The sequence below is a fragment of the Chlorocebus sabaeus genome, chromosome 9, assembly GCF_047675955.1.
Source record: "Chlorocebus sabaeus isolate Y175 chromosome 9, mChlSab1.0.hap1, whole genome shotgun sequence".
In the NCBI taxonomy this organism is placed as follows: Eukaryota; Metazoa; Chordata; class Mammalia; order Primates; family Cercopithecidae; genus Chlorocebus; species Chlorocebus sabaeus.
The window spans coordinates 95192487-95217735 of NC_132912.1; the positions used below are offsets into that span (position 1 = coordinate 95192487).

The following is a 25249-nucleotide window of genomic DNA, read 5'->3' on the forward strand; positions in this document are numbered from 1 at the left end:
TGCTCTTGACCTCTGTGTGGGGCTGCCGCATCATCCCTGAGCACAATGCTGACTGTCCTAGGCTGGAAAGTGAGGAACAAGCAGATTTCCTCTTGAAATGCCTGCCTGAGCCAGCTGGCCACTACATGAGTAGAAAAATTATTTTGACAGGGATCAAGAAGACAGAGATTGAACAAGATATCTGCCTAACCTGCAGCTGGAGATGTGGCAAGAAGATGTAAGGACTCATTGTAGAGGAGAGAAATATTTTGTCTTTCTATCCGTTTTATTTTTGTCCCTGTAAGGGTAGGAACAAATCTTTCTGGGTTTGGAGTACCAGTGACAATACTCACAGCAAGGAATCCAACATCAAATACTGAGATTCTTGTTTTACAAAAGTGATCTATTCTTAAGGTTGTGAAATTGAGTCTTCTATTTGACAAAAATCATTGTTACTCAGAAACACTTTAAAAATGTTAATATAATTCACTGCTTTCTGCATTATGAACAATGAAAGCAAGAAATCTGGTCAAACTGAGATGTTGAGAGGTAGGCTGAAAACTAGCCACTGTACTATTTCAGTAAAACTGGAAAAATAATACAAATGCAGACTCCAGAGGTGAAATTCAGGCAATTTATTGTAAACAGGATAACCCTAGCACTCCACCATACTGGCTGTGTCACATGCTCCCTCTTTCACATCAACTGGTCAAAAAAGAAGACTTTCTTAAGAAGCCTCAGGTAACCAATAACTTAGTTCCACAAATCTCATTTACTAAGCACTGAGTAAACTGCAGTATATGGGGTAGTCTGTTATTGCTCATGGACTGCAGCTTGGACCCATCTAAATGAATCCATTAGTATGCCTGAGTGATCAACAGCAGCTCTAGATCCAACCTGGAAACTGGAAAATGCTGACGCATACTAAACAACAATTGCAGGTTCATGGAAGACTACATGAGATTGCTCTCAGATCTCTTCATGTGTCATTCTCATAAAAAAAGACACTTAAATTTCACCCACTTTTTAAAAAGAGCTAAAAGTTACTCAATAGCACATAATTTTCCACATAAAAGGTAGGTGGATTTTTATTTACTAGTACAGTGGTGGATTGGAACACTCAGGCCTAATTTTAGATCTGTCTTGTATATACTTGCAGTTTAATGAAAAGCTGCATAGTCTACAAATGCATAAAACCAGAAGGAAGTGATTTCATACACCTTCCGATGGACAAAGACAGGCTTCATACAAGGAGATTCTTGGAAGTAGGGATAAAAACATGGTCACAGCACCACACTGATCTGACAGTAGAAATGGAGCCCCGCTTTTGAAAGCAGGTCCATAGTTGTGACTATGTCGTTCTTGCCCCAAATTGAGATTTGGAAAATGGCAAATGTAAAAACTTAAGATGTGAAAAGATACGACTCTACAGAAGAAAGTCCTAGCCAATCAAATCATATGGGGAGGTAAAATGTCCTTTGAAAATGCCATTCTTTACTGTGCCTGAGTTAGTGGATGACAGGGCCACTTACTGTTACTAGTGCTTGTATATGGAAATATATTCACAATTTCTCTTGAAGCAAGTTTTAATAACAGTAAATATTTCAAAACAGCTGTTAAATCTACAGTAACAATTTCACCTAAAATAGTATCTCATGAAAAAAATATTTTTTTAAAAGTCCACTCCAGTCATCATCTGTGTATGTGTTTATATTTATATATTCAAAAAAATAACTTAACATTTAAGGCAAGATTAGACTGGTAGCAACAAGGAATTTTAGAGTCTTATGAAGACCTGCTATATAAGAATGCAAGGCTTTATTTTTTATATTTCCAAAAAGGTGACTTTGTATTTGCTGCCTTTTAAATTCATAAAGGGGCAAGATATTTTGGTTCACATACTGACTGCAATTTCACTGTAATAAAAAGTTATACAGGTGGTTACAAAAAGCTGATGTTGGAAAAGCATGTCACACACTCAGTAGGATCTGAAATTGACCCTATTTGTATGTGTTAAATAAATATGTTGTGTTAAAGCAATATGTTGATGAGGAAAAGTAAAACTCATGGAACACTGCAAACCAACTATGAAGAAGAAGGTCAATATAATTCAACCAGAATGAAAGAAACCACAGTAATCCTGAGAAATTCGGTTTAGGACAAAATTGATGTAAGGTAAGTCTGTATTTCTAGCATTGTAAATAAGTAGGGTTTTCTAGCATTTTACTAGTTGGAATAAAAAACATGTTCAAATTTTATAAAAAGATTAAAACCATGCCTTATATAACCAGCAATTTCACTAGTAAAAGAAGATTACATTGCTTTATCATCTGCCAAATGTAATGTTTTCCACTGATTTACATGAAACCATCAAGTAGAAAGCAAATTTGAGGATCAATTTTTAAAAAGGTATTACTTTCTAAATGTTGTGAAGCCTTCTATGTCAACCTAGGAGGCTTTTAGAAAAGAACTAACTTTTACTTTCTTCGGACAAGTGACTATTTTACAGAATAGGGAAGGAAGATTCTACAGGAATAGCATTCATTTTAAGCATTGTTATATAGGGGAAATTTCTCTCAGTAATGAAAAGAAAAATTTTAAAATATTTAAGAGGCATGTATTTAAAAAATATTCTACATCTATAAGATTTTGTAATTTAATTACTTTGGATTTATAATATTTCTACATAATGACATTTGACAACTTTTCAGTTTGTTTCTCTAATAATGAATCAGAAACTATTAAAGTGGCCAAGATGATTTTCCTAGGCTCTGGAAGACTCAGGAATGCATCCACTTGCACTTTCCCACGCATGGGGAATCTTCAGAGTTTTGCAGCCATGAAGTTAATATGTGGTTTCACAAGGGGAAACAGTGGCAAACCACGCTTGAATTCGGTCATGTTCTGAATCACTTCAGGCTGCAAAGAAAAAAGTTTCCTTTTAGTGTATTTAACCTAAAAATCAGAATAAGGACATCGACTTTTCTGGGGGACACTGGGAGCACACCTCAGTTCTAATAACTTAATAACCCATGTATCACGATCTGCTGACCTTTTCTTCTGGATCAGTAGGTCTGGAGGGTCATGAGTTGGTCTGTACAAACCTATGGTAAGTGTCCTTAGTCCTTTTGGTTTTCCTCTGGGCAAACAAGGGCTGGTTCACCAGGGACTTAGAGGCCTAGCATCAAGGCTTCAGCAGAGTAGCAGAGGCTGATGTGCCCACCCACAAAGAGCCTAGTTACACTGCCAGTTTCCTCCTCTTGCAAGTGAATGTCAATCTTTCTAGATGATTAAAATATGCAGGTAACATGGGAGAGACTAAGAAGTCTCTCTCCAATATTCAGTGCTGGGAACAGATGTAGCCAGAGATGATACATTGTAAAATAACACAACTGTTCCAACAGGAGGCAAAGGCAGACAAGGGTAGAGGCTGAGTGACTAGATGTTCAGGGAAGAACTAAAGTAGAAGCTCCAACACCTGGTGACGTGAAACTTTTAGTTCATCAGTGTCCCGATGAACAAGCCTCTTCCGGCCGGGCACGGTGTCTCGTGCCTGTAATCCCAGCACTCTGGGAGGCCGAGGCGGGTGGATCATCACTTGAGGTCAGCAGTGCAAGACCAGCCTGGCCAACATGGTGAAACCCCGCCTCTACTAAAAATACAAAAACTAGCTGGGCGTGGTGGCGTATGCCTGTAATCCCAGCTACTCAAGAGGCTGAGGCAGGAGAATCGCTTGAACCTGAGAGGTGGAGGTTGCAGTGAGCTGAGATCGCACCACGGCACTCCAGCCTGGGTGACTGAGTGAGACTTCATCTCAAAACAATAACAACAACAACAAAACAACAAGCTGTTTCTTCTAAATAGAAAGTCCTCTGTCAGTACAATCTAACATAACATTTATATTTCTTACTTGTGGCAAGGCTGGTGCTTGTGACAAATTTATATCATTTTGACATGGGAACTCTCCAACAACAGGACCTATAAGAAAATAAAAGGTTTAATACTTTGTACTTACTGATACTATCACACGAGAACAACTAAAAAAAATCTAAACCAGACTCAGTTAATTAAAAACACTGCACCAGGCCCCGTTCATGTACTTCTCAGATCCTCTCAAGGTTGCCTGCTACCCAAGGCCTTAAGTACCTGTCCTGCCTTCTATCCAGAGCCACCCAGTGATGGCTCATGATATTCCTGAGGTCATAAAACTTTGGCCACAGCAGTTTTAGTGCCCAGGTCTACTGTGACTTTCTGGCCACCCAGAAGGACCTAGTAAAACTGCCCAGAAAGCCAGGGGAGTTAATGGCCACAGGACAAACTTTGGCCAGTAAAAGCCAGGAAGCAAGAAGGACTGGGAAGTTAGCTTGCTTACCCATACTCCCCACATGCAGTGGTTCATGCAGCCTCTTTGGAGACATCCCAACAGCAAGCCTCTGTGTTTTCCTGTGATGCTGTGGCTAGCTCAGCATTCTGTCACCTGGTACTGGCTCTCTCCTTCACTGCCTCATTTCTCTTTTCCCCTTATTATCTGCAGGCATTATCTCCAGTTTCCGTTCTCTACCTCTTTTACTTTCTGGTGTTCTATAAGGCATGTAGCTATGACAAAGGCCAACCATCAGATGGCTCAACATGAGCCTAAAAAGGCAATATTTAATACTTACAAGAATCCATTTCCCTGGCAAGAACATGGACGGATACCTTATGTCTCCTTGGGGCATCTACTGCCAACATTTCCTAGGCAGAAAGAAGAGCGGGGTCACCCTTTTGCTCCACTAAAGAACTTACATTGAGGTGTTCTCTGATGACTATGAAGACTCAGCTATCACGCAGTCAGATATAGAAAAGATGCTTCCCTTTCTGGCCGGGTGCGGTGGCTCATGCCTGTAATCCCAGCACTTTGGGAGGCCGAGGCAGGTGGATCACTTGAGGTCAGGAGTTCGAGACCAGCTTGGCCAACATAGTGAAACCCTGTCTTTACCAAAAATAAAACAATTAGCCAGATGTGGTGGTACATGCTTGTAATCCCAGATACTTGGGAGGCTGAGGTGGGAGGATTGCCTGACACCAGGAGGCAAAGTATGCCATGTGCGGTGAGCCAAGATCATGCCACTGCACTCTAGCCTGGGTGACAGAGCAAGACTCTGTCTCAAAAAAAAAAAAAAAAAAAAAAAAAAAAAGAAAAGAGAAAGAAAAGATACTTCCCTTTCTTTCTCCTCATTTATGTTATTTAAGCTCTACAAATATTTAGCAAGGCAGGCAAGAATTATTCTTTTTTTTTTCCCTTTCCTTTTCTTACTCTAAGGAAATAATTATTCTTAACCCAATTTTATAGATGAGAAAACTGAATCCAAGGAGATTAAAAAATTGCTCAAAGTCCTACAGCTGATAAGTGCCTGAGCTAGGATTCACACCCTAGCTTAGTACTCACTGGGCTGGGCTGTGCAGGGCTGTACCTGGTGATCTTTAGTGTCTACAGAGACAATGGTCTGAGCTTAGACAGGGACAAGCACAACGCCTGCTCCTCTAAGAACCTTCTCAGATTCTGCTTGTAAACTGTGGTTCATCTACCAAAAGAGAAAGGAAACTAACAATTACTGAGTCCTGCATTATATCAGGCACTCTCCTATGTCAGCTCACTTAATTCTCTGTGAACTAAGCATCATGATGATTCTTACTTTAGAGGCTCTAAGACACAGCAGCTTACGTGAATTACATGGGTCACACAGTTCATAGGTGATGGTGTCAGAAGCTGGAGTCTGCTTGCTCTCTCCATTCCACCATGCTGCTTGGAGGGATTCCCCTTAGTTACTACCATGAACGCCAGCAGTGCTAGGTTGGCAGGTGGATCCTGTAGGGAAGTATGTCCCAACCTTTCCCTGAACAGCAGACTTTTACTGTCTTTTCTAATGGGGTACAAATTGTGACAAAGTTCCTCTGATGTCTTAGCCATAAGCAACGTTTCATATCCTTAGAGCGGAGAAATCATCAGCCAAACCAAATCCACTCAACAGTTACTTCCTAATAACGGTTATTAGTTATTAGTAACTGAGCAGTTGCTAATTTAGTTACCAGTAACTGAGCAGTTGCTAATCAGTTACTAGTAACTGAGCAGTTACTAATAAGCCTGGTCCTGTGTGCAAGGAAGCCCTGTTGATGTTGCACAGCAAACCTGCCCATGGCTCCCCGCTCTACTCCCCGCCAGCAGGCAAAACAGCCCAGATTCTCACAGGCCTGCTCTGACCTCTCCAGCCTCTTTTCCAGGAGCTCAGCCCAGGTCTGCCTCTATTAACATGTAGTACCTCATCTAAGAACTTCATCTTACCGGAGTAAAAAGTTTGCTTTCAAAGATCTCTCCTCCATCTCCTGTCACCCAAACCTTCATTACCCGCTTGTCTACCCACATCAGCAGACAGCAGAATACCCTCTCCAGTTTCAGATTGTTCCCAATTTTCTGACCAACTCTGGACAATCCTCATTTTTCTAAAAACAAACAACTGCACCTTCTTGCAAACTATTAATATGTTCTAAGGAACACTACAGTCCCAGGAGATATTTATAGGTATTCTGTGTAAAAAAGGATGCATGGTGAAATCAGTTTAGAAAATGTTAGTCAAAATTAAATAAATGCAGGCTAAAGTCTTTACTGTGGGACTTCTTACAATTTCTACAATACCAACACACTCTGTGATTCTCTAAGAATGGGAATCGTCTTTCCCAAACTTCTATGATCATGAAATCCCTTTCCTAGGTACCCCTATTAATGTCTTGCATACCATGGAACACAGCTAGGGAAATGCTATCCTAAACTTAGCTGAAGCCTGGTTATAAATACTCTCTGTTTTTTATTTGTTTGTTTGTTTTTGAGACGAAATCTCGCTCTGTCGCCTAGGCTGGAGTGCAGTGGTGCAATCTTGGCTCACTGCAACCTCTGCCTTCTGGGTTCAAGCGATTCTCCTGCCTCAGGTTCCTGAGTAGCTGGGATTAAAGGCGTGCATCACCATGCCCGGCTAATTTTGTATTTTTAGTAGAGACGGGGTTTCACCATGTTGGCCAGGTTGGTCTTGAACTCCTGACCTCGTGATCCACCCACCTCCGCCTCCCAAAGTGCTGGGATTACAGGCGTGAGCTACCACACCCAGCCCCTCTCTCTTTTTTTTGAAGCAGGGTCTAGCTATGTTTCCAAGGTTGGTCTTGAACTCCTGGGCTCTAGCGATCTTTCTGTCTCAGCCTCCCCAGCAGCTGGGACTACAGGCTATTATTGCAGAATAACAAGAGTAATTTAGATGAGACTCTTCTCTTCCTCTATACAATGCAAAGGGAGCCATGACGTAAAGAAAATACCTTGTCTAGCCATTCATTTTCATAGCCAAAATGGGTGAAATCTCATTGCTGCAAAAGATGCATTCAAAATACCGGCTTTTGCTGCTCAATTCTGAAACTATAATCTCCTTTTCTTATTGTTAAAGTGATACCAGCTATATTAATACTTGTTTGCAAACAGCCTTAATATTTTTGCAGAAGAGTTGCGGGGAGAGGTGCAACCAACTCATGGATGATACAAAATCACCATTTTCCTCAAAGAAACTAATCAGCACCTTTTGGTCAAAGACGGTTACTTTTTCCTTATCCTCTCACTCAGCACTAGGAGTGGTGAATTACATAAACATTAGAAACCCTAGTATAGGAAAAAATGTGATCAAGCCTCATTGTACCACTAACTTCACAAAGTCATTCTAATGAGAACTGTAAGCACTGATTCCTGTGCTGGCAGCTATAATACATCCCTAGAAAAAAATACCATAAAGTACAGTATCTCTCTAAAAGGATGTGGGCACAGGGGGGACGAGTCCCCGACCAAACAACCTAATGACAAACCAGAAATGGCTAGAACATTAAGGGACAATTCTAAGGTACTATAGTAATCACAGAGTATAATTTTGCTCCTTATTGTGAAAAACAGGCATACAAGTATTTTACACAAACTAGAGGCCCCAATATATTACAAAAAATATATGTAACACTTTAGGTACAATTCCATTGCAGCATACATTTTGAATTTTTGCATTTAGTATACTTATTACACATTAATATACCTACTTAATGGAAATTTTGCTGTCCTTCTTAAGAATTTTTATAGAGGGGAAGATTTAGATGGTATGAACCTCTTTGTTTTGTTTTTTTTTTGAGACAGAGTCTCGCACTGTCGCCCAGGCTGGCGTGCAGTGGTGCGATCTCAGCTCGCTGCAACCTCTGCCTGCCAGATTCAAGCGATTCTCCTGCCTCAGTCTCCTGAGTAGCTAGGATTACAGGCACCCACCACCACACCCGGCTAATTTTTTATTTTTATTTTTAGTAGATACAGGGTTTCACTATGTTGGCCACACTGGTCTTGAACTCCTGACCTCGTGATTCACCCAATTCAGCCTCCCAAAGTGCTGGGATTACAGGCGTGAGCCACCGTGCCCAGCCGGTGTGAATCTCTTAAAGCTTGCTGAAAAGACTTTAATGGTGGTGCCTCCCTTTCCTTTTGATAAACTTCCTCAGTGAGCACAAGCATGTAAAACTTATTATATCTCTGACCATGATTCAAAGGTGAGTAATCATTTATTTTAAAAAGCAGCCATAGTGGCACCTAAATGGGTGAAGACAATTTATAGTTGTCAGAGCTTGGAAAATAATCTGATTCTCAAGTTCTTTTGTTTTCTTTGTTCTTCCTTCCCACCAAACAAACTCAGCAATATTCTTTGCAGAGTAGGGTGGAGAACAGAGAGAAGAAACTGAAAGCGTGCCTAAAAAGGTAGATTTGGAAGTCAGGAAGGGCTGTCACAGTCCTTGGTTTAGAGCATGGGTCAATCTTTTGACTTCCTTGGGCCACACTGGGAGAATTGTCACAGGCCACACGTAAAATACACTAACAATAGCTGATAAGCTAGAACAAAAAAAAAAATTTCGCAAAACATCTCATAATGTGGGCTGCATGTGGCCCACAGGCTGCAGGTTCGGCAAACTTGGTTTAGAGGGAGAGGAAAACAGTACTTGGTTCAATAAAAACTGTCTTTATTCTAAAAGTCATTAAGTGTTTGTGTCAAAAAACTTAAATCCACAAAAACACCTTCATAAATCCAGCCTGAATGGCTTCAAAGCAGCAACACACAATATAGCACATACAATAGGTGTTTTGGTTTTTTTGAGGCACAGTTTCGCTCTGTCACCCAGGCTGGAGTGCAGTGGAGCGATTTCCACTCACTGCAACCTCTGCCTCCCAGGTTCAAGTGATTCTCATGCTTCAGCCTCCTGAGTAGCTGGGATTACAGGCGTATGCCACCACACCCAGCTAATTTTTGTATTTTTAGTAGAGACGGGGTTTCACCATGTTGGCCAGGCTCGTCTTTAACTCCTGACCTTAAGTGATCCTTCCGCCTTGGCCTCCCAAAGTGCTGGGATTACAGGTGTAGGCCACCATACCCAGCCCTACAATACTTTCTTATAAGTCAAAATCTAAATATATGAATTTGACTTACCTTGTAGAATTTGATGATATCTTCCTTGGTAAGTGTCTTTAAATATGCAACTTCAGTGTTATCTGAAAAAGTAATCAAACAATATTTTTACTAACATTTCCATATGAAGTAGCCCAGAACAGCACACTAAATGACAATATACTTCACTCCAAGACTCTTAAGTATCCATATATATTTTTTGAGATAGAGTTTCACTCTGTCGTCCACACTGGAGTGCAGTGGCTCGATCTTGGCTCACTGCAACCTCTGCCTCCTGGGTTCAAGTGATTCTCCTGCCCTCCTCCTGAGTAGCTGGGATTACAGGTACAAACCAACACGTCTGGGTAATTTTTGTATTTTTAGTAGAGACTGCGTTTTGCCATGTTGGCTAGGCTGGTCTTGAACTCTTGACCTCAAGTGATCTATCGACCTCAGCCTCCCAAAGTGCTGGGATTATAGGCGTGAGCCATTGCATCTGGCCAAGTATCCACATTTTTTTTTTTTTTTGAGATGGAGTCTTACTCCGTTGCCCAGGCTGTAGTACAGAGGTGCAATCTCGGCTCCCTATAAGCTCCACCTCCTGGGTTCATGCCATTCTCCTGCCTCAGCCTCCCAAGTCGCTGGGACTATAGGCACCTGCCACCATGCCCAGCTATTTTTTTTTTTTTTATTTTTAGCAGAGATGGGGTTTCACCGTGTTAGCCAGGATGGTCTTGATCTCCTACCTCACGATCTGCTCACCTCAGCCTCCCAAAGTGTTGGGATTACAGGCGTGAGCTACCGTGCCCAGTCAAGCATCCACATTTTAAAGTGACCATTTGCTTTGATTTCAAATAAAAGTGGGTGCTGGCTGGGCACAGTGGCTCATGCCTGTAATCCCAGCACTTTGGGAGGCCAAGGTGGGTGGATCACTCGAGGCCAGAAGTTTGAGACCAGCCTGGCCAACACGGTGAAACCCCATCTCCATTAAAAATATAAAAATTAGCCAGGTGTAGTGGAGTGCACCTGTAGTCCTAGCTATCTGGGGGAGGCTGAGACATGAGAATCACCCGAACCCGGGAAGCAGAGGTTGCAGTGAGCCAAGATCACATCACTGTACTCCAGCCTGGGTGACAAAGCAAAATTGTCTCAGAAAAAAAAAAAAAAAAAAGGGCCAGGTGCAGTGGCTCACACCTGTAATCCCAGCACTTTGGGAAGCCAAGGCGAGGGGATCACCTAAGGTTGGGAGTTCGAGACCACCCTGACCAACATGGAGAAACCCCATCTCTACAAAAAAAACCAAAGTGGTGGCACATGCCTGTAATCCCAGCTACTTGGGAGGCTAAGGCAGGAGAACTGCTTGAACCCGGGAGGCAGAGGTTGCGGTGAGCCAGAGATTGTGCCATTGCACTCCAGTCTGGGCAACAAGAGCGAAACTCCGTCTCAAAAAAAAAAAAAAAAAAAAAAAAAAAAAAAAAAAAAAAAAAAAAAAAAAAAGTAAGTGGATATAGTGCAATGGGTAAGAGCCTTGGCTCAGGAGCCAGGCCAGCCTGGATTCACATCCTGGCTGTCTGGTTATGAGCTTTTGGATCCTGGCCAGTCATCTCAACTTTTCTGAGCCTCAGTTTCCTCATCTGGAAATGGGGGATAATAACTACTTAATAGGGCTGCAGTGAGAATTAGGAAAAAGATATATGACAATAACACAATGCTAGTACATGGTAAATGCTCAATAAATGATACTATTATCATTAATAGTGAATCCAACTGCCAGATAAATTATAGGTAGGCTGGACATGGTGGCTCATGCCTGTAATCCCAGCACTTTGGGGGTCTGAGGCAGGAGAATTGCTTGAGCCTAGGAATTCAAGGCTACGGTGAGCTATGATGACACACTGCACTCAAGCCTGGCTGACAGAGTGAGATACTGTCTGAAAGAACAAAACAAAAATAAAAATTATAGGTAAGGAAACTGAGGTCCAAAAACGGTGTCTTGACCAAGAATTTTAGCTTGTTGGTGTCAGAGTAAGAACACAACCCACATCCCCTGACTTCTAGTACAGCTTGGCACAATCCATTGTTAATCTATGCTCTAGAAGCGAGGTGAAAGGAAGCTGATTCAAGACAGGAGACTTCAAGAATCACAGCTCTCCCAAATCTGAAAGGAGTGAAAAATCTTTGGAGATTCCTATAGGCAAATCTCCTGTGGCTCAAGGGTAGCATTTGCCTCAAAGGGGTTCAATCTGGTATTATCTCATTTTTTTAGTATTATGGGAAATAGATACTTAGGTATCTGTGATCAGAATCTTAGGATACACTGATGAAACGAAAACATGAAATTGAATTATTATTAATACTTTATTGTGAGATATGGGTAGATCCACGTCTAGGTTTGGAGGAAAAAAAGAGATAAGGTTTCTAATAGAAAACTGGAGTTAAATTAAGTAACAGTTCTTTAGAAGTGCCAGCCATCCCCCGACCCCAACTCCCCAAATAGGTAATGGAATATCACCTACAAAATGAATACCATTTTGTAGAATGGCCTTAATCAAATGTTACTTGAATGCCATAAATGTTGGGGCCCTAATTTTACCTTACCTCTGTCAAAATGATATTGCTGGGAGATGATTTCTCCCCAATATTTAGCACACTCTGCAGATAGCTTCTTTGGTTTGTCTAGTCGACGAATTGCTAATGCTTGAATGTGTTTTTGGAAGGCCTCTTCTGTCATGTCCTCTATGGACTTTTCCATGGTAATTAAGAAAGCTTCCACTCTGCTTTCTAGGTAGTGAGGTGGCTTTTCTGACTGGATGATGAATCGCAGGCCCTGTATGCCATTGGCTCGACGTGGCCCACTGAAGACGATATAGCCTGAAACGCAGATATCAGCCAGTCAGGACCTTGGCATTTGAGACCTGGGTCATTTTTAATCCTTTAAAAACTAACCTGTCTCAGCAAATAAAATCTAGTTTAAGGTTTTAGATTACTCACCTCTTAAAGAAATATGAGCACTTAAGATAGTTTCAGTTCCTAAGGACAGAGCAGAGGAGCTCTCTGAAGGATTACAAAGTTGGAGATGACTTTTTCTTCTTCTTAGGAAAAAAAATCCTATTCGTTATTCAAACTCCCATCTTGTCATTCCTCATTCTCTGCTAGCTAATCCTCTTCAATTTATGCTAAAGTTACTCCTAGACTATAAAATGCTGGACTCATTTTCATTCCTTAGTCACAGTCTTAGCTGTGTTTTCTTTAACATCCAAGTTCAGCATATGAACCTGGCTATCCTACTGTATTTCTTGTTAAGTAATCCATTCCTAAACCAATTAATTCAGAATGCAACTCTCTAGAGATCAAGCTAACTAAAAGTCATACTTCCATGTTATCTCATGAGGCCATGCACTACCTCCCTTCAACACCTTTTCAAAACCAAGCTCTTGGCTTATCTCCTTCAGCTGCCCTGCCCTGACCCACCACCTCCAACAGCTGTGGTGCCTCTGGGTCTCACTTCTGAGGAAGTTTCTTTCTTCAACATAGCCATTCATAGTTTGATTTTTTTGAGATGGAATCTCGCTCTGTCACCCAAGCTGGAGTGCAGTGGCACGATCTCCGCTCACTGCAAACTCTGCCTCCTGGGTTCAAGTGATTCTCTGCCTCAGCCTCCTGAGTAGTTGGGATTAAAGGCATGCACCACCATGCCCAGTTAATTTTTGTATTTTTAGTAGAGATGGGGTCTCAACCATGTTGGCCAGTCTGGTCTTGAACTCCTGACCTCAGGTGATCCACCTGCCTCAGCCTCCCAAAGTGCTGGGATTACAGGCGTGAGCCACTGTGCCCGGCCAATAGTTTGAGCTCCTATAATAATATTTACCATGCTGTACTAAAATTATTCCTCTACAGGCCTGCCATCCTGATTTGACTGTGAGCTCCTTGAAAGGAAGGGCCATCCAGAGCATCCATTTTCCGTGTCCAGCACCTAGCACAATGGGTATTTAAACAATGACGGGTACTTGGAGAGACTCATCCTTTTTTCACTGGTTTCTTTCTGTCATTACTGGGGCTTCTTTGAACTTTTTTCCTCATTGATCAAATCTGCCAGGACCTCCAGACTTTTAACAATGTTTAAAACTGCAAACACTTGCTGAGTACCTTCTGTATGTTCCAGGCTTGGGATATAAAGATGAATGAGAGATAATACCTGCCCTCAAGGAACTCAAACTTTAGTGAATCTAAGCTCCTCTGGATGGCTTGTTTCTCATCTTGCTACCCATAAGCTTGTCCTTAGTATCCTTTCCCCCCACCTAAAATGCCTTTTATTGACATGTATGTAATATACAGTATCATCTCATAAAGAATTGCTTTACTGTCCATAAGATAGTGATTGCTTATCTTTTAGAAGTGGATTCTCTGTAACAAGGTTTTCTCAAGTCTAAGTACAGCATGCCTGAGACACTGTCAGGTGAAAATGTTTTACAGGGAAAATAATTCATCAAAGTCTACAGCACCCTGCTATTTCCCCACTTTCATCTCACCCAACTGCTCCTTGGTGCGCAGGGTGTTGAAGCAAGGTTCCGAGATAATCTGACAGAAGAGCTCCAGAAACATATTCTCTGAGGTGCTTTGCATGTCTGTTTGGTAGTATATCTCGATGCCACAGTTATTGTGAACTTCATTTCTCTGCTGATAAACAAACCATCCTCCTAGGAAGTTTCAAAAAGACAGCAGCAAGTTCAAAAACTTATTTGGGGTTTAACAAAGTCAATGCTATGTCTGCCCACACTTACAGATGATAATTTAGACATTAATAGAAAAGGGAGGTAGAGAAGCCTGGAGTTATAGTTCACTGATTTCACTTTTCTGATCATGTCCAACTTTGACCAACAGTCAAACTTTCTGATTATAAATTGGCAGCACTAAGTTACCTCTCATCAGAAGGAGGGGAGCCAGCACCATGGCTCACATTTATAGTCCCAGCTACTTGGGAGGCTGAGGCGGGAGGATCACTTGACCCCAGGAGTTTGAGGCTGCAGTGAGCTGTGACTGTACCACTGCGCTCCAGTGGTACAGAGTGAGACCCTGTCTCAAAAAACAAAACAAAACAAAAAAAGCAGAGAGAGAGGAACGTGGCCTGTAAGCCTCTCTCCCTCACCCACCTCACATTCTTCTAGCTTTTTCATACCTTATTATTTTTTTTTTTTTGAGACAAAGTCTTGCTCTGTCACCCAGGCTGGAATGCAGTGGTGCCATCTCAGCTCACTGCAACCTCCGCCTACCGGATTCAATCAATTCTCCTGCCTCAGCCTCCTGAGTAGCTGGGACTACAGGCATATGCCACCACACCTGGCTAATTTTTCTATTTTTGGTAGATACAGGGTTTTGCCATGTTGGCCAGGCTGGTCTTGAACTCCTGATCTCAGGTGATCCGCCTGCCTTGGCCTCCCAAAAAGGTGGGTTTACAGACGTGGGCCACCACACCTGGCCCTTTTCTTTTTTTTTTTTTTTTGAGACAGAGTCTCGCTCTGTCGCCCAGGCTGGAGTGCAGTGGTGCAATCTCAGCTCACTGCAACCTCCATCTCCTAGGTTCAAGCAACTCTCCTACCTCAGCCTCCCGAGTAGCCGGGATTACAGGTGCCTGCCATTATGCCCAGCTAATTTTTGTGTTTTTAGTAGAGACAGGGTTTTACCACGTTGGCCAGGATGGTCGCAAACTCCTGACCTCAGGTGATCTGCCCACCTCGGCCTCCCAAAGTGCTGGGATTACAGGTGTGAGCCACCGCACCTGGTTGCCTGGCCTTTTTCTTACATATTCTAAAACATCTCCTTGGTTGCAGTGAGCTGACATTGCGCCACTATACTCCGGCCTGGGTGACAGAGTAAGACTCCATCTCAAAACATAATAAAAAAAAAAATGATAAATAAAACATCCCCTTTATAATGCCTGAACATTTTCCTTTTCACTTGAGACAGTCTCTCACTCTGGCACCCAGACTGGAGTGCAGTGGCACAATCATGGCTCACTGCAGTCTCAACCTCCTGGGTTCAAGTGATCATCTCACCTCAGCCTCCTAAGTAGCTACAGGTGTGTGCCACTATGCCCAGCTAATTTTTTTTTATTTTAAATTTTTTGTAGAAACAAGTTCTCACTATGTTACCCAGCCTAGTCTCAAATTCCTGGCTTCAAGCAATCTTTTTACGTTGGCCTCCCAAAGTGCTGGGATTATAGGCATGAGCCACCACCCTGGCCTGAATATTTTATTTTTAAACAGTAAGAGCCTTTCCATGGAGAGTTAAGTGAAGAACTATTTAAAGCATTCACATCTGATTAGTTGGCTAATTCAGAATGATTTCCTACCACCTAGCATTTTGAGAATGAGCTGTGAACTGGGCTATTTTTGAACATGGAGAAATTTGGGAGGGTACTTAGGAGGCAAAAGAGATAAGATCCTAGGAAAGAGACAGAAAGAGGGAAGTGGAGTCAAAAGAAGTAGGAAAGATGAATTTCACTTTGAAATATTGTTTCTAGACTGGCCTCACTTTGAAGTCAACTGCTATGGCTCTTGCACAGCATATCCTGAGTCTTTCTCCAATTGTAGTGGAATCAGCATATCCTGATTCTTGCCCTGGTTGTAGTGACTGAGGAATAAACTAGCAAAAGTTGGAAATAAACCACTACCAGATCTGTGATGACTGGTCATGCACAATAGAAGAGCTGGGCTCAACGTATCTCTAAGTGTTCAACAAAGGTATCCTGAAGTAATAATATGTTCCAGTTGCTTTAGAAGCTACTCAAATGAAACAGACACAGACTTTGGCTTTAAGGAATATATAGTCTAATAAGAAGATGGAGATGCACTTCAATCCCAACACAAGAGAAGTGCTAAGTAGCTTGAATAGGGAGGTTCAGAAAAATTGTCCTGCAAGTCCAGAGGTAGATGTGATTATTTCTAGCTGGGAGTTTTAGAAAAAGTTTAGTGGAATAAGTAGCTTATAAAATAGGCCTGGAAGGAGAAGTAGGATGTAGGCACTGGCCCATGAGGAAGAAGGGGGAAAGGAGAACACCATTTTGGGAGGATAAAATAGCTGGGGGGAAAAGGCAGCACAGATGGTTAATGCATAGGGAACAGCCAAACAATCAAGCGTGGCCAAAAAAAAGCTTCTCTTCCTTCATTTAATATACCTTCTATTACACAGTTTTGAACAATATCGACAATAATGCTTAAGGAGTTTTTATCAGAGGAAACCACTGTTAATGTAAAAGTAACCCAACATTGTAAACCGCAATATATAAATTCAGTAAGTCTTTGTTAATCCCTTATAAAAGTATACTTGTAATGATTACATGTTATCTGCAACTGTGGGTTTCCTAAAACTATTTCTGCCAAAGAATCCTGTGGGTTTCCAATTAAATATTATAATTCCAGTTTCCATTTTTATAAATGTATTTTATTTCATGACTTATAGTCAATAGCTCTGTGATACTTTTACTTCCTAATTCCCGTTCATTCAAGTACCCATCAATTCCAGTATCATTCTCTTCAAAATTATTGCCTACCTCCAATTTTACTTATTTGGCCCTCCTACCAAAAATTTTTTTGGCTGAATTATCTATCTCTAATCATACTTCTATAAGTATAGAGGTTCCCAAGTAAATCTTTGGCATAAAACTATACCAAATTCAGCCCACCTGTAATCACCCACACTGTTATGTCAAAGTAGTCCATTCCCAAAGTTACAGCATCTCTACTTACTGTCAGGGAGCTGAACTTCTCTATACCGAACCAGCTGACTTGGAAGGAGAGGTTTGGTATGAGCATGTTCAATAAGGGTGTCTTCGACCATCTGCATAATTCCTAATGCAGCCTGTGGAAAAAGATATGTCCCAGTATATTACAAAAACATAAACATATCTTGTTTGTGAAATAAACTAGCTTTGTTTATCATAAAAGTGGATTTTTAAATCTTAAATACATTTGATCCTATTCAAATGGATAAAAACTGAGTTTGTCAGTATGGTCATTTTGCAATAGAGTCAATGTGGTAGTGGTGAAAGAAACAGACACCCAAACAATCATCAACACTGATGCTGATGCTGGAAAAAAGGCACTGCCAAAGACGGTCCCAAGTGAAATGATCCTGACTACAGACACCTGGGGTCACAGAAAAGCAAGGGAGGCAAACATAGGCTTTATTGTAGGTAAAATGACCTTGGTAAGAATCTTGCTTCTGCCACTTATTAGCATCTGACCTTGGGCATATTGTTCTGGAGCGGAGATAGAACCAAGAATCTTTTTTTTTTTTTGAGACAGGGTTTCGTTCTGTCACCCAGGCTGGAGTGCAGTGGCACAATCATGACTCACTGCAGTCTCAACCTCTAGGCTCAAGAGATCCTCCTGCCTCAGCCTCTTGAGTGGCTAGGACTACAGGCATGCGCTACCACACCTGGCTGGTTTTCAATTTTTTGTAGAGTTATGTTGCCCAAGCTCCTCTCGAACTCTTGGGTTCAAGCAATCCTCCTGCCTCAGCCTCCAAAGTACTGAGATGACAGGTGTGAGCCACTGCACCAGGCCGAGACTGAGGGATCTTGAGACAAGACTGCCACGAAAATTTTGTAGTGCTTTCCATGTGCTAAGTACTTATCATGTACTATTTAATCCTTACCACACATGATGTAGGTGCTTCTATAACTCTAATTTTACAGAGAAGAAAACAGATAAGCACAGAGTTAAGACATTTTCAAACGATTACAGATCTGGTATATAGCAGAGCCAGGATTTGAATCCAGGCTGTCTGATTCTACAGCATGTGCTCTTATCTACTATACAATTATGCCAGCCTACACAGAGTAGGGATAATTACTCCCATTTCCTCCTATGATTGCACAAGGTAGGAAACAGCAGAAGAGGCAGCCATGGAAGTAGGTCCTCAGTTAATCACCATCATTCTACTTTCCCTGTGCTCTCTACCTTCCTCCACAGAGCGAGAGGGTTGAGTAAACTCTAATGTGTTTCTTATCACACCATGCTGGTTAACAATCTTGAGAAAGACTAGAGGGAAAAAATATCTTGCAATGATCCACAAAAGACTGCTAAAACCTCAACCACCCACCTGCTTTGTTATGTTTCCATGGAGAAGGGCTTCAATGTGCAGCCGTGACAGGAGCTGAGGTATGAAGGCCTTAAGGCGAGGAAGGGTTACATCTGCAAAGGTGTAAGAAGACATAGTGAGTGCTACCTATGAGGGTTTTTTTTTCAAATTTGAGATAATTTGAGACTTACCAAAGATTTGCAAAAATAGTAGAGAGTTACTGTAAACACTCCACTTAGTTTTCCCTAATGTAACATCTTTCAGAACCATCAAAACTAAGAAATTAACATTGGTATATACTATTAACTAAAGTAGAGACTTTATTTGGATTTTTCCCATTTTTGTCTTTTTTTTTATTCCAGGATTTGATCCACAACCCTCTGTTACATTTAGCTGTCATATGTCTTTAGTTCTCTCTAATCTCTGACAGTTTTTCAGTCTTTCCATATATTTCATGACCTTAAGACTTTTGAAGAGTACTGTTCAGTTATTTTATAGAAGTCCCTCATTTGGGTTTATCTAGTGTTTTCTCACGATTAGATTTCATGTCTGTATTACTACAAAGAATACCACAAAGGTAATGCACCTTTCTCACTGCATCCTGTCAGAGGACTCATGAAGTTGATATGTTGTAGTACTTAGTGATGTTAACACTAATCACTTGGTTAAGGTGGTATCTGCCACATGTCCTCACTATAAATGTATTATTTTATTCTTTTGTTTATAATTTAATAACTCATATATGCTCTATATGCAATTTGGAAAAGCCCACTTGCCCATCTACACCTATTTTTCCTATTGTAATTACTAAATATTTATTTTGGGAAAAATAAATGAGATTATACAAATATTTTTTCTTTAAACTTGACCCACTAATTTTAGCATCCATTAGTGGTTACTGCCTGTAGCAATTATTACTACGGAGTTCTAATGGCAATTTTTCTACTTCCCTCATTCTTTTTATATATATTGATTTAATCCTTCTGTAAAGAAGAGCTGTCCCTTCTCCATTAGGACACCATAGTAATAATTGCTACATGCAAGATCTACCAATGGATGCTAAAATCAGTGACAGACATTTAAGGAGAAACACGGGAATGGAAATAACAAGTGCTTACCACAGATCAGGAATTTTACAGATGTTATCTTTCACACTATAAAGTAGGTACTATTATCCCCACTTTAAAGATAGGAAAATTAAGTTAAGAAAATTTCAGTTTGTTGTTCAAAGTCATTAAGCTAGTAAACTGCAGAGCTGGGATTTGATCCTTGGTCAGTTCCAAAGTGGATGTTCATTCTACTCCACTGTACTGCCTTAGGAGTCCTCTTCACTAGGCTCCCTCAGCACTCTGCAGCTTTCCATCACAATACTTAGCCCCTTGTCTCTCTCTATTAAAATGATCTACTCATATTTACGCTTCACCACCAGACTGGAGGTCCTTCATCAAAGAAACCCCATTTAATTGATCATTTAAAATTATTATTTATTTATTTTTGAGACAGAATCTTGCTCTGTCACCCAGGCTGAAGTGCAGTGGTGCAACCTCCGCCTCCTGGGTTCAAGCGATTATCCTGCCTTAGCCTCTTGAGTAGCTGGGACTACAGGCATGCACTACCATGCCTGGCTAATTTTTGTATTTTTTTGTAGAGATGGGATTTTGCCATGTTTAATTGATTATTTGTTAATCTCAACACCTGGAGTCTTGGGCTGGGTACAGGGCAGGCAGTCAGTAAATGCTGCTGGACCACACTGAACCCCGAAGTTCTTGCTACCCTGGCACCTGGATAGCTGAATGATTTAGAGTCACTGGAGAGGCAGCCTCCCACACTGAGTTGTTTCCAAATTAGCCATTCTGCCATTTTGGATTATTGTAGGATTATATATATCAAAATGGAATAATTATTTACTTGAGCAGAAAAATTTAAACCAAAAAAGTACTTTATAAAATCTTTATAAAATCCATTTAGAAAGCCTCCATATCCCTCTGAGATACTATAGAGCTTATTCTGCTTAAAATTAACATGCCATCTGACCTAGATTCTAACGAAGGGTGAAAAAAACCCTCAAACCTTTGCTTTTTGATCATTATAAAAGTAGTCTTCGTTTTGGAAAACATTTAAAATTAATTGTGTGGTATTTTTTTAAAGGTATAATTCTTGCTATTAATTGCATATGACCATAATCATTTTGCAAAGAAAAACATATTAATTGTCCCGATAAAAAATGCACCTGTTCTAGTTAATGATTTTCATAATCTAGCCTCCCATCCAATGCCTGAGGCAACCAACAAAATAATGACTTTCAGTACTTTGCTCCATTTGTGTCACTGAAGACATCAAAAGCATAGTGTTACATAAGTATAAGAACTTGTCATAAAAGGTTATTAAAACATTCAACAGAATTCTTTTTTTTTTTTTTTTTTTTTGAGATGGAGTCTCTCTCTGTTGCCAGGCTAGAGTGCAGTGGATGATCTCGGCTCACTGAGACCTCTGCCTCCCGGGTTCAAGCAATTCTCCCATCTCCGCCTCCCAAGTAGCTGGGACTATAGGCGCGTGCCACCACACGCAGCTAATTTTTGTATTTTTAGTAGAGATGGGGTTTCACCATGTTGGCCAGAATGGTCTCGATCTCTTGACCTTGTGATCCACCCGCCTCGGCCTCCCAAAGCTGCTGAGATTAGAGGCATGAGCCACCACGTCCAGCCCAGAATTCTTTTTATTGTATTTTAATGCTTATGGCTGAGCACACAGGAAGAGAGATTAATTGGTGAGGTAATGTTGAGAAGTAAAAAATCTAAAACAATAATAAAGGGTGATACCAATCTACATTTTTTCCCAATAAAGAAATCCTGAAAGTAATTTCTTTGCATTCAATAGGCATTCATTAGATACACACTGAGGGCATAATATTATACTAGATACTAAGTGAAGGAGTATGGTAGGAAGGTATAATCACTGCTCTCAAGGAATTTCAGATTTTCGGCCGGGCGCGGTGGCTCAAGCCTGTAATCCCAGCACTTTGGGAGGCCGAGACGGGCGGATCACGAGGTCAGGAGATCAAGACCATCCTGGCTAACCCGGTGAAACCCCGTCTCTACTAAAAAATACAAAAATCTAGCCGGGCGAGGTGGCGGGCGCCTGTAGTCCCAGCTACTCGGGAGGCTGAGGCAGGAGAATGGCGTGAACCCGGGAGGCGGAGCTTGCAGTGAGCTGAGATCCGGCCACTGCACTCCAGCCTGGGCGACAGAGCGAAACTCCGCCTCAAAAAAAAAAAAAAAAAAAAAAAGGAATTTCAGATTTTCAAGCCAAACTCCTGAAAATTAGACTTGAGATTCTAGAAAAAAAACAACAAAAGATGACTCTTTAGGCTTTATACATTTTCCAATTTTTAACTGAACTGATCTAAGGATGCTAAAGCAGGAAAAAAAAAAAAAAAAAAAAAAAAAAAAGCCTGAACATTGTGTGTTAAGACTTTGAAGTTAAGCTTTTTCCTTTCTTAAAACTTCAATATTGACCGGTTGCAGTGGCTCACGCCTCTAATCTCAGCACTTTGGGAGGCCAAGGCAAATGGATCAGCTGAGGTCAGGAGTTCAAGACCAGCCTGGCCAACATGATGAAACCCTGTCCCTACTAAAAATACAAAAAATTTGCCGGGCATGGTGGTGTACGCCTATAATTCCAGCTACTTGGGAGGCTGAGGCAGGAGAATCGCTTGAACCCAGGAGGTGGAGGTTGTGATGAACTGAGATTGCACCACTGCACTCCAGCCTGGGCAACAGAGCAGACTCTGCCTTCAAAAAAAACCAAACAAACAAAAAACCTTCATTATTAACAAGGTTAGTACTTGGGTCACAGCATTTACTCTGCAGAAAAAAAAATTTTTTTTTTTGGAGGCAGAGACAGTGTCTTGCTCTGTCATCCAAGCTGGAGTGCAGTGGCATAATCATGGCTCACTGTAGTCTCAACTTCCCGGGCGTAAGCAATCCTCTCACCACAGCCTCTTGAGTAAGTGGGACCACAGGTGTATGCCACCACATCCAGCTAATATTTTTATTATTTGTTGTAGAGACAGAGTCTCACTATATTGCCCAAGCTGGTCTCAAGCTCCACCTTCCAAAAGTACTAGTATTACAGGTACGTGCCACCGTACTCAGCCTGTCTGCAGAAATCTAAAAATAGTCGTAATTAACTGGTATAGGTCCAGATTAAAAACAGTAAATGTGGCTAACCTGCCTGAATGCAAAAACCACTTCAAAGCCACCATTTTTTTCTCTTTTATTTTAAATTGAGAAATAGTAACTGTAGATATTCATAGAGTATATAATAATGTTATTATATATACATACAACGTATAGTGATCACATCAGGGTATTAAGCATATCCATCATCTCAAGTTTATTTATCATTTGTTTGGGTTGGGAATGTTCAATATCTTTCTTCTACCTATTTAAAAGTATATGTTACTGTTAATTATAGCCATCCTGCCCACCACTGTTTTTATAAAACATAGGCACAGCCAGTTTTAATAGAACTACAAGTTATTTAAAAGTATAAACAGTCAATATCAGAATAAACCAAAATGAATTTAGGAAAAAAATGAAAAAAGCATTAATCTTTAAGTAGAAAGTCTCACCATCCAGAGCTTCTTTTAACTCATCTTTAGTCCAGGCCACTTCAGTCATCAGCAAGCGCAGGTAGTACATGGCATGCTGGTGAGGCTGTTCAGCCCGGAAATTGTTAAGAGATCGCATATACTAGTGAAGGAGACATGCTTTCATTAATTTTATAAATCTTTTAAAAATCATTCCAAAAGTCCAGTTATAATCAAATTTCAATTCTCTATAAACTATGTGTTACTAGGATATTTTCTTCTTTCCCCTTTCTGAAGTTATACAATTAAGAATGGGGTTTATTCCTCTCCGATCCTTACATAAAAGTGCATGCTTTTTCATTTGTTCAGCATCTGACACGGACTATAAGTGCTTCACTATGGGATATCTTTCGTCCCTCAGAAAGTTATCCCTAGTTTTCAGGGATGTCTTTTGGAATCTTTAGGTTCTACGCTATAAAGCCATCCCCAAAGTCTCCATAAGCAAGCAACACAAATAAGTAGCCATATAAAATATGGGATCTTTATTTGAAAACTGATGGTAGTTTCTTCTGGTATACAAGAAAAGGTCACAGTTTAGCTTCAGAAGGAGCTGTTCATCCCGTACTTCCATTACTGGGCCAAATATGAATTGAATTTAAGTGGAAGATATGTCAAACCCAAATAGTGTGCTCTATTGTGACAAGGTCTTGTGGAAAAGCAGACCTCAGTCTGATGAATTGTGTGTTCTTCTGAACTGGAGGTTGGGATCGAACATTCAAGGAGGCCCTGACAGCCACTAAGTACTTTTCTTTGAAATTTTGAGCTGCAACTCTGAATTGCAGTGAGCTCTTGGCACCCACAGAGAAGAGGCCAGGTGTCCACAAGAGTCAACTAGGCTTTCTTTCTGGATGGAGTATCAGATTTTGCAAAGACAAGGTGAGATGACTGCAACAGGGTTATGAATGCTTCTTTTCCTCCTTGCTTCTTTTATAAAAGCTATTATGAAAACTTTTTTTAACATAGCAATATTATCTTATGAATAAAAAAACAGGGTTCAGAAAACTTACTGCTTCTTTGATAATTTCAAATCTTTTTTCATCAATCTCAAAGGTAGCCATTTTCTCAATAATCTTCTTTAGTAAAATTGGCTGCTTGTCATTGTAACCTTTCACGGAAAGCTACAGAAAGAATTCAGGGTATTAAAAGTCTAAAAAATATCACAAAACAACTTCCAAATAAACAACTTGACTTGATTTTTAAACATGTAGAGAATTCAAAAACAGACATATAAAAAATGAAACATTCACTTTAATGTCTCACAAATATATAAATATAGTGTAACAGGAAACTAACATTAACCATCTTTTTTTTTTTTTTGAGATAGAGTTTCACTCTTGTTGCCCAGGCTGGAATGCAACAGCACGATTTCGGTTCACTGCAACCTCAGCCTCCCAGGTTCAAGCAATTCTCCTGTATCAGCCTTCGGAATAGCTGGGATTACAGATGTGCGCCACCAGGCCCGGCTAATATTTTGTATTTTTAGTAGAGATGGGGTTTCACCATGTTAGTCAGGCTGGTTTTGAACTCCTGACCTCAGGTGATCTACCCGCCTCGGCCTTTCCAAAGTGCTGGGATTACAGGTGTGAGCCACCATGCCCAGGCCTAACCATCTTTTTAAAAAAATTTATTTATTTATTCATTCGTTCGAGACAGGGTCTTGCTAGGGTACCCAGGCTAGACTCAAATTCCTGAGCTCAAGTGATCCTCCTGCCTCAGTCTCCCAAGTAGCTGGAACTATATGTGTGAGCCAAAGTACCTGGCCATTAGCAATCTCTATACCCAAAAGCATAATTTTACTTTTCTGAAACAAAATCAACAGTAAGTAAACTCACCTAACATCGAACTCTGGTGGCATATACTACATCATCAAAATTCAAGTTCTCATTATAAAACTAATTGTAGAATGTGGCTAAGTTTTTTCTTCAAAAAGAATATCTAACGAATGGCAGGCTTAAGGTTTTTACAGGTGAAGTAAGAAGATAAAAATCACAGGGCATAGTGGCATGTACATGTCGTCCCAGCTACTTGGAAAGCTGAGATGGAACAATTGCTTGAGCCC

General features: G+C 40.8%; 1 protein-coding gene across 5 annotated transcripts in view; it reads right to left on the reverse strand.

Annotated features, from left to right (window-relative positions):
* Positions 1-599: 599 nt before the first annotated feature.
* The window catches only part of IDE (insulin degrading enzyme), a 118902-nt gene continuing 94252 nt past the window's right edge, over positions 600-25249 (reverse strand). For 3 of the 5 annotated variants that reach the window (XM_007963563.3, XM_007963562.3, XM_007963561.3), the window contains exons 16-25: positions 24198-24308; positions 23173-23293; positions 18561-18652; positions 17204-17315; positions 13988-14155; positions 12057-12329; positions 9501-9562; positions 4641-4713; positions 3890-3957; positions 600-2898 (exon numbers count right to left, since the gene is read on the reverse strand). In XM_007963563.3, coding sequence (XP_007961754.1) covers positions 2803-2898; positions 3890-3957; positions 4641-4713; positions 9501-9562; positions 12057-12329; positions 13988-14155; positions 17204-17315; positions 18561-18652; positions 23173-23293; positions 24198-24308 — 1176 coding nt within the window. In that variant the 3' untranslated portion in view covers positions 600-2802. Of the gene's footprint in view, positions 2899-3889; positions 3958-4640; positions 4714-4764; positions 4952-5403; positions 5544-9500; positions 9563-12056; positions 12330-13987; positions 14156-17203; positions 17316-18560; positions 18653-23172; positions 23294-24197; positions 24309-25249 lie in introns of those variants that run through there. The other 2 variants (XM_073019173.1, XM_073019175.1) reach the window with 2 other exon arrangements.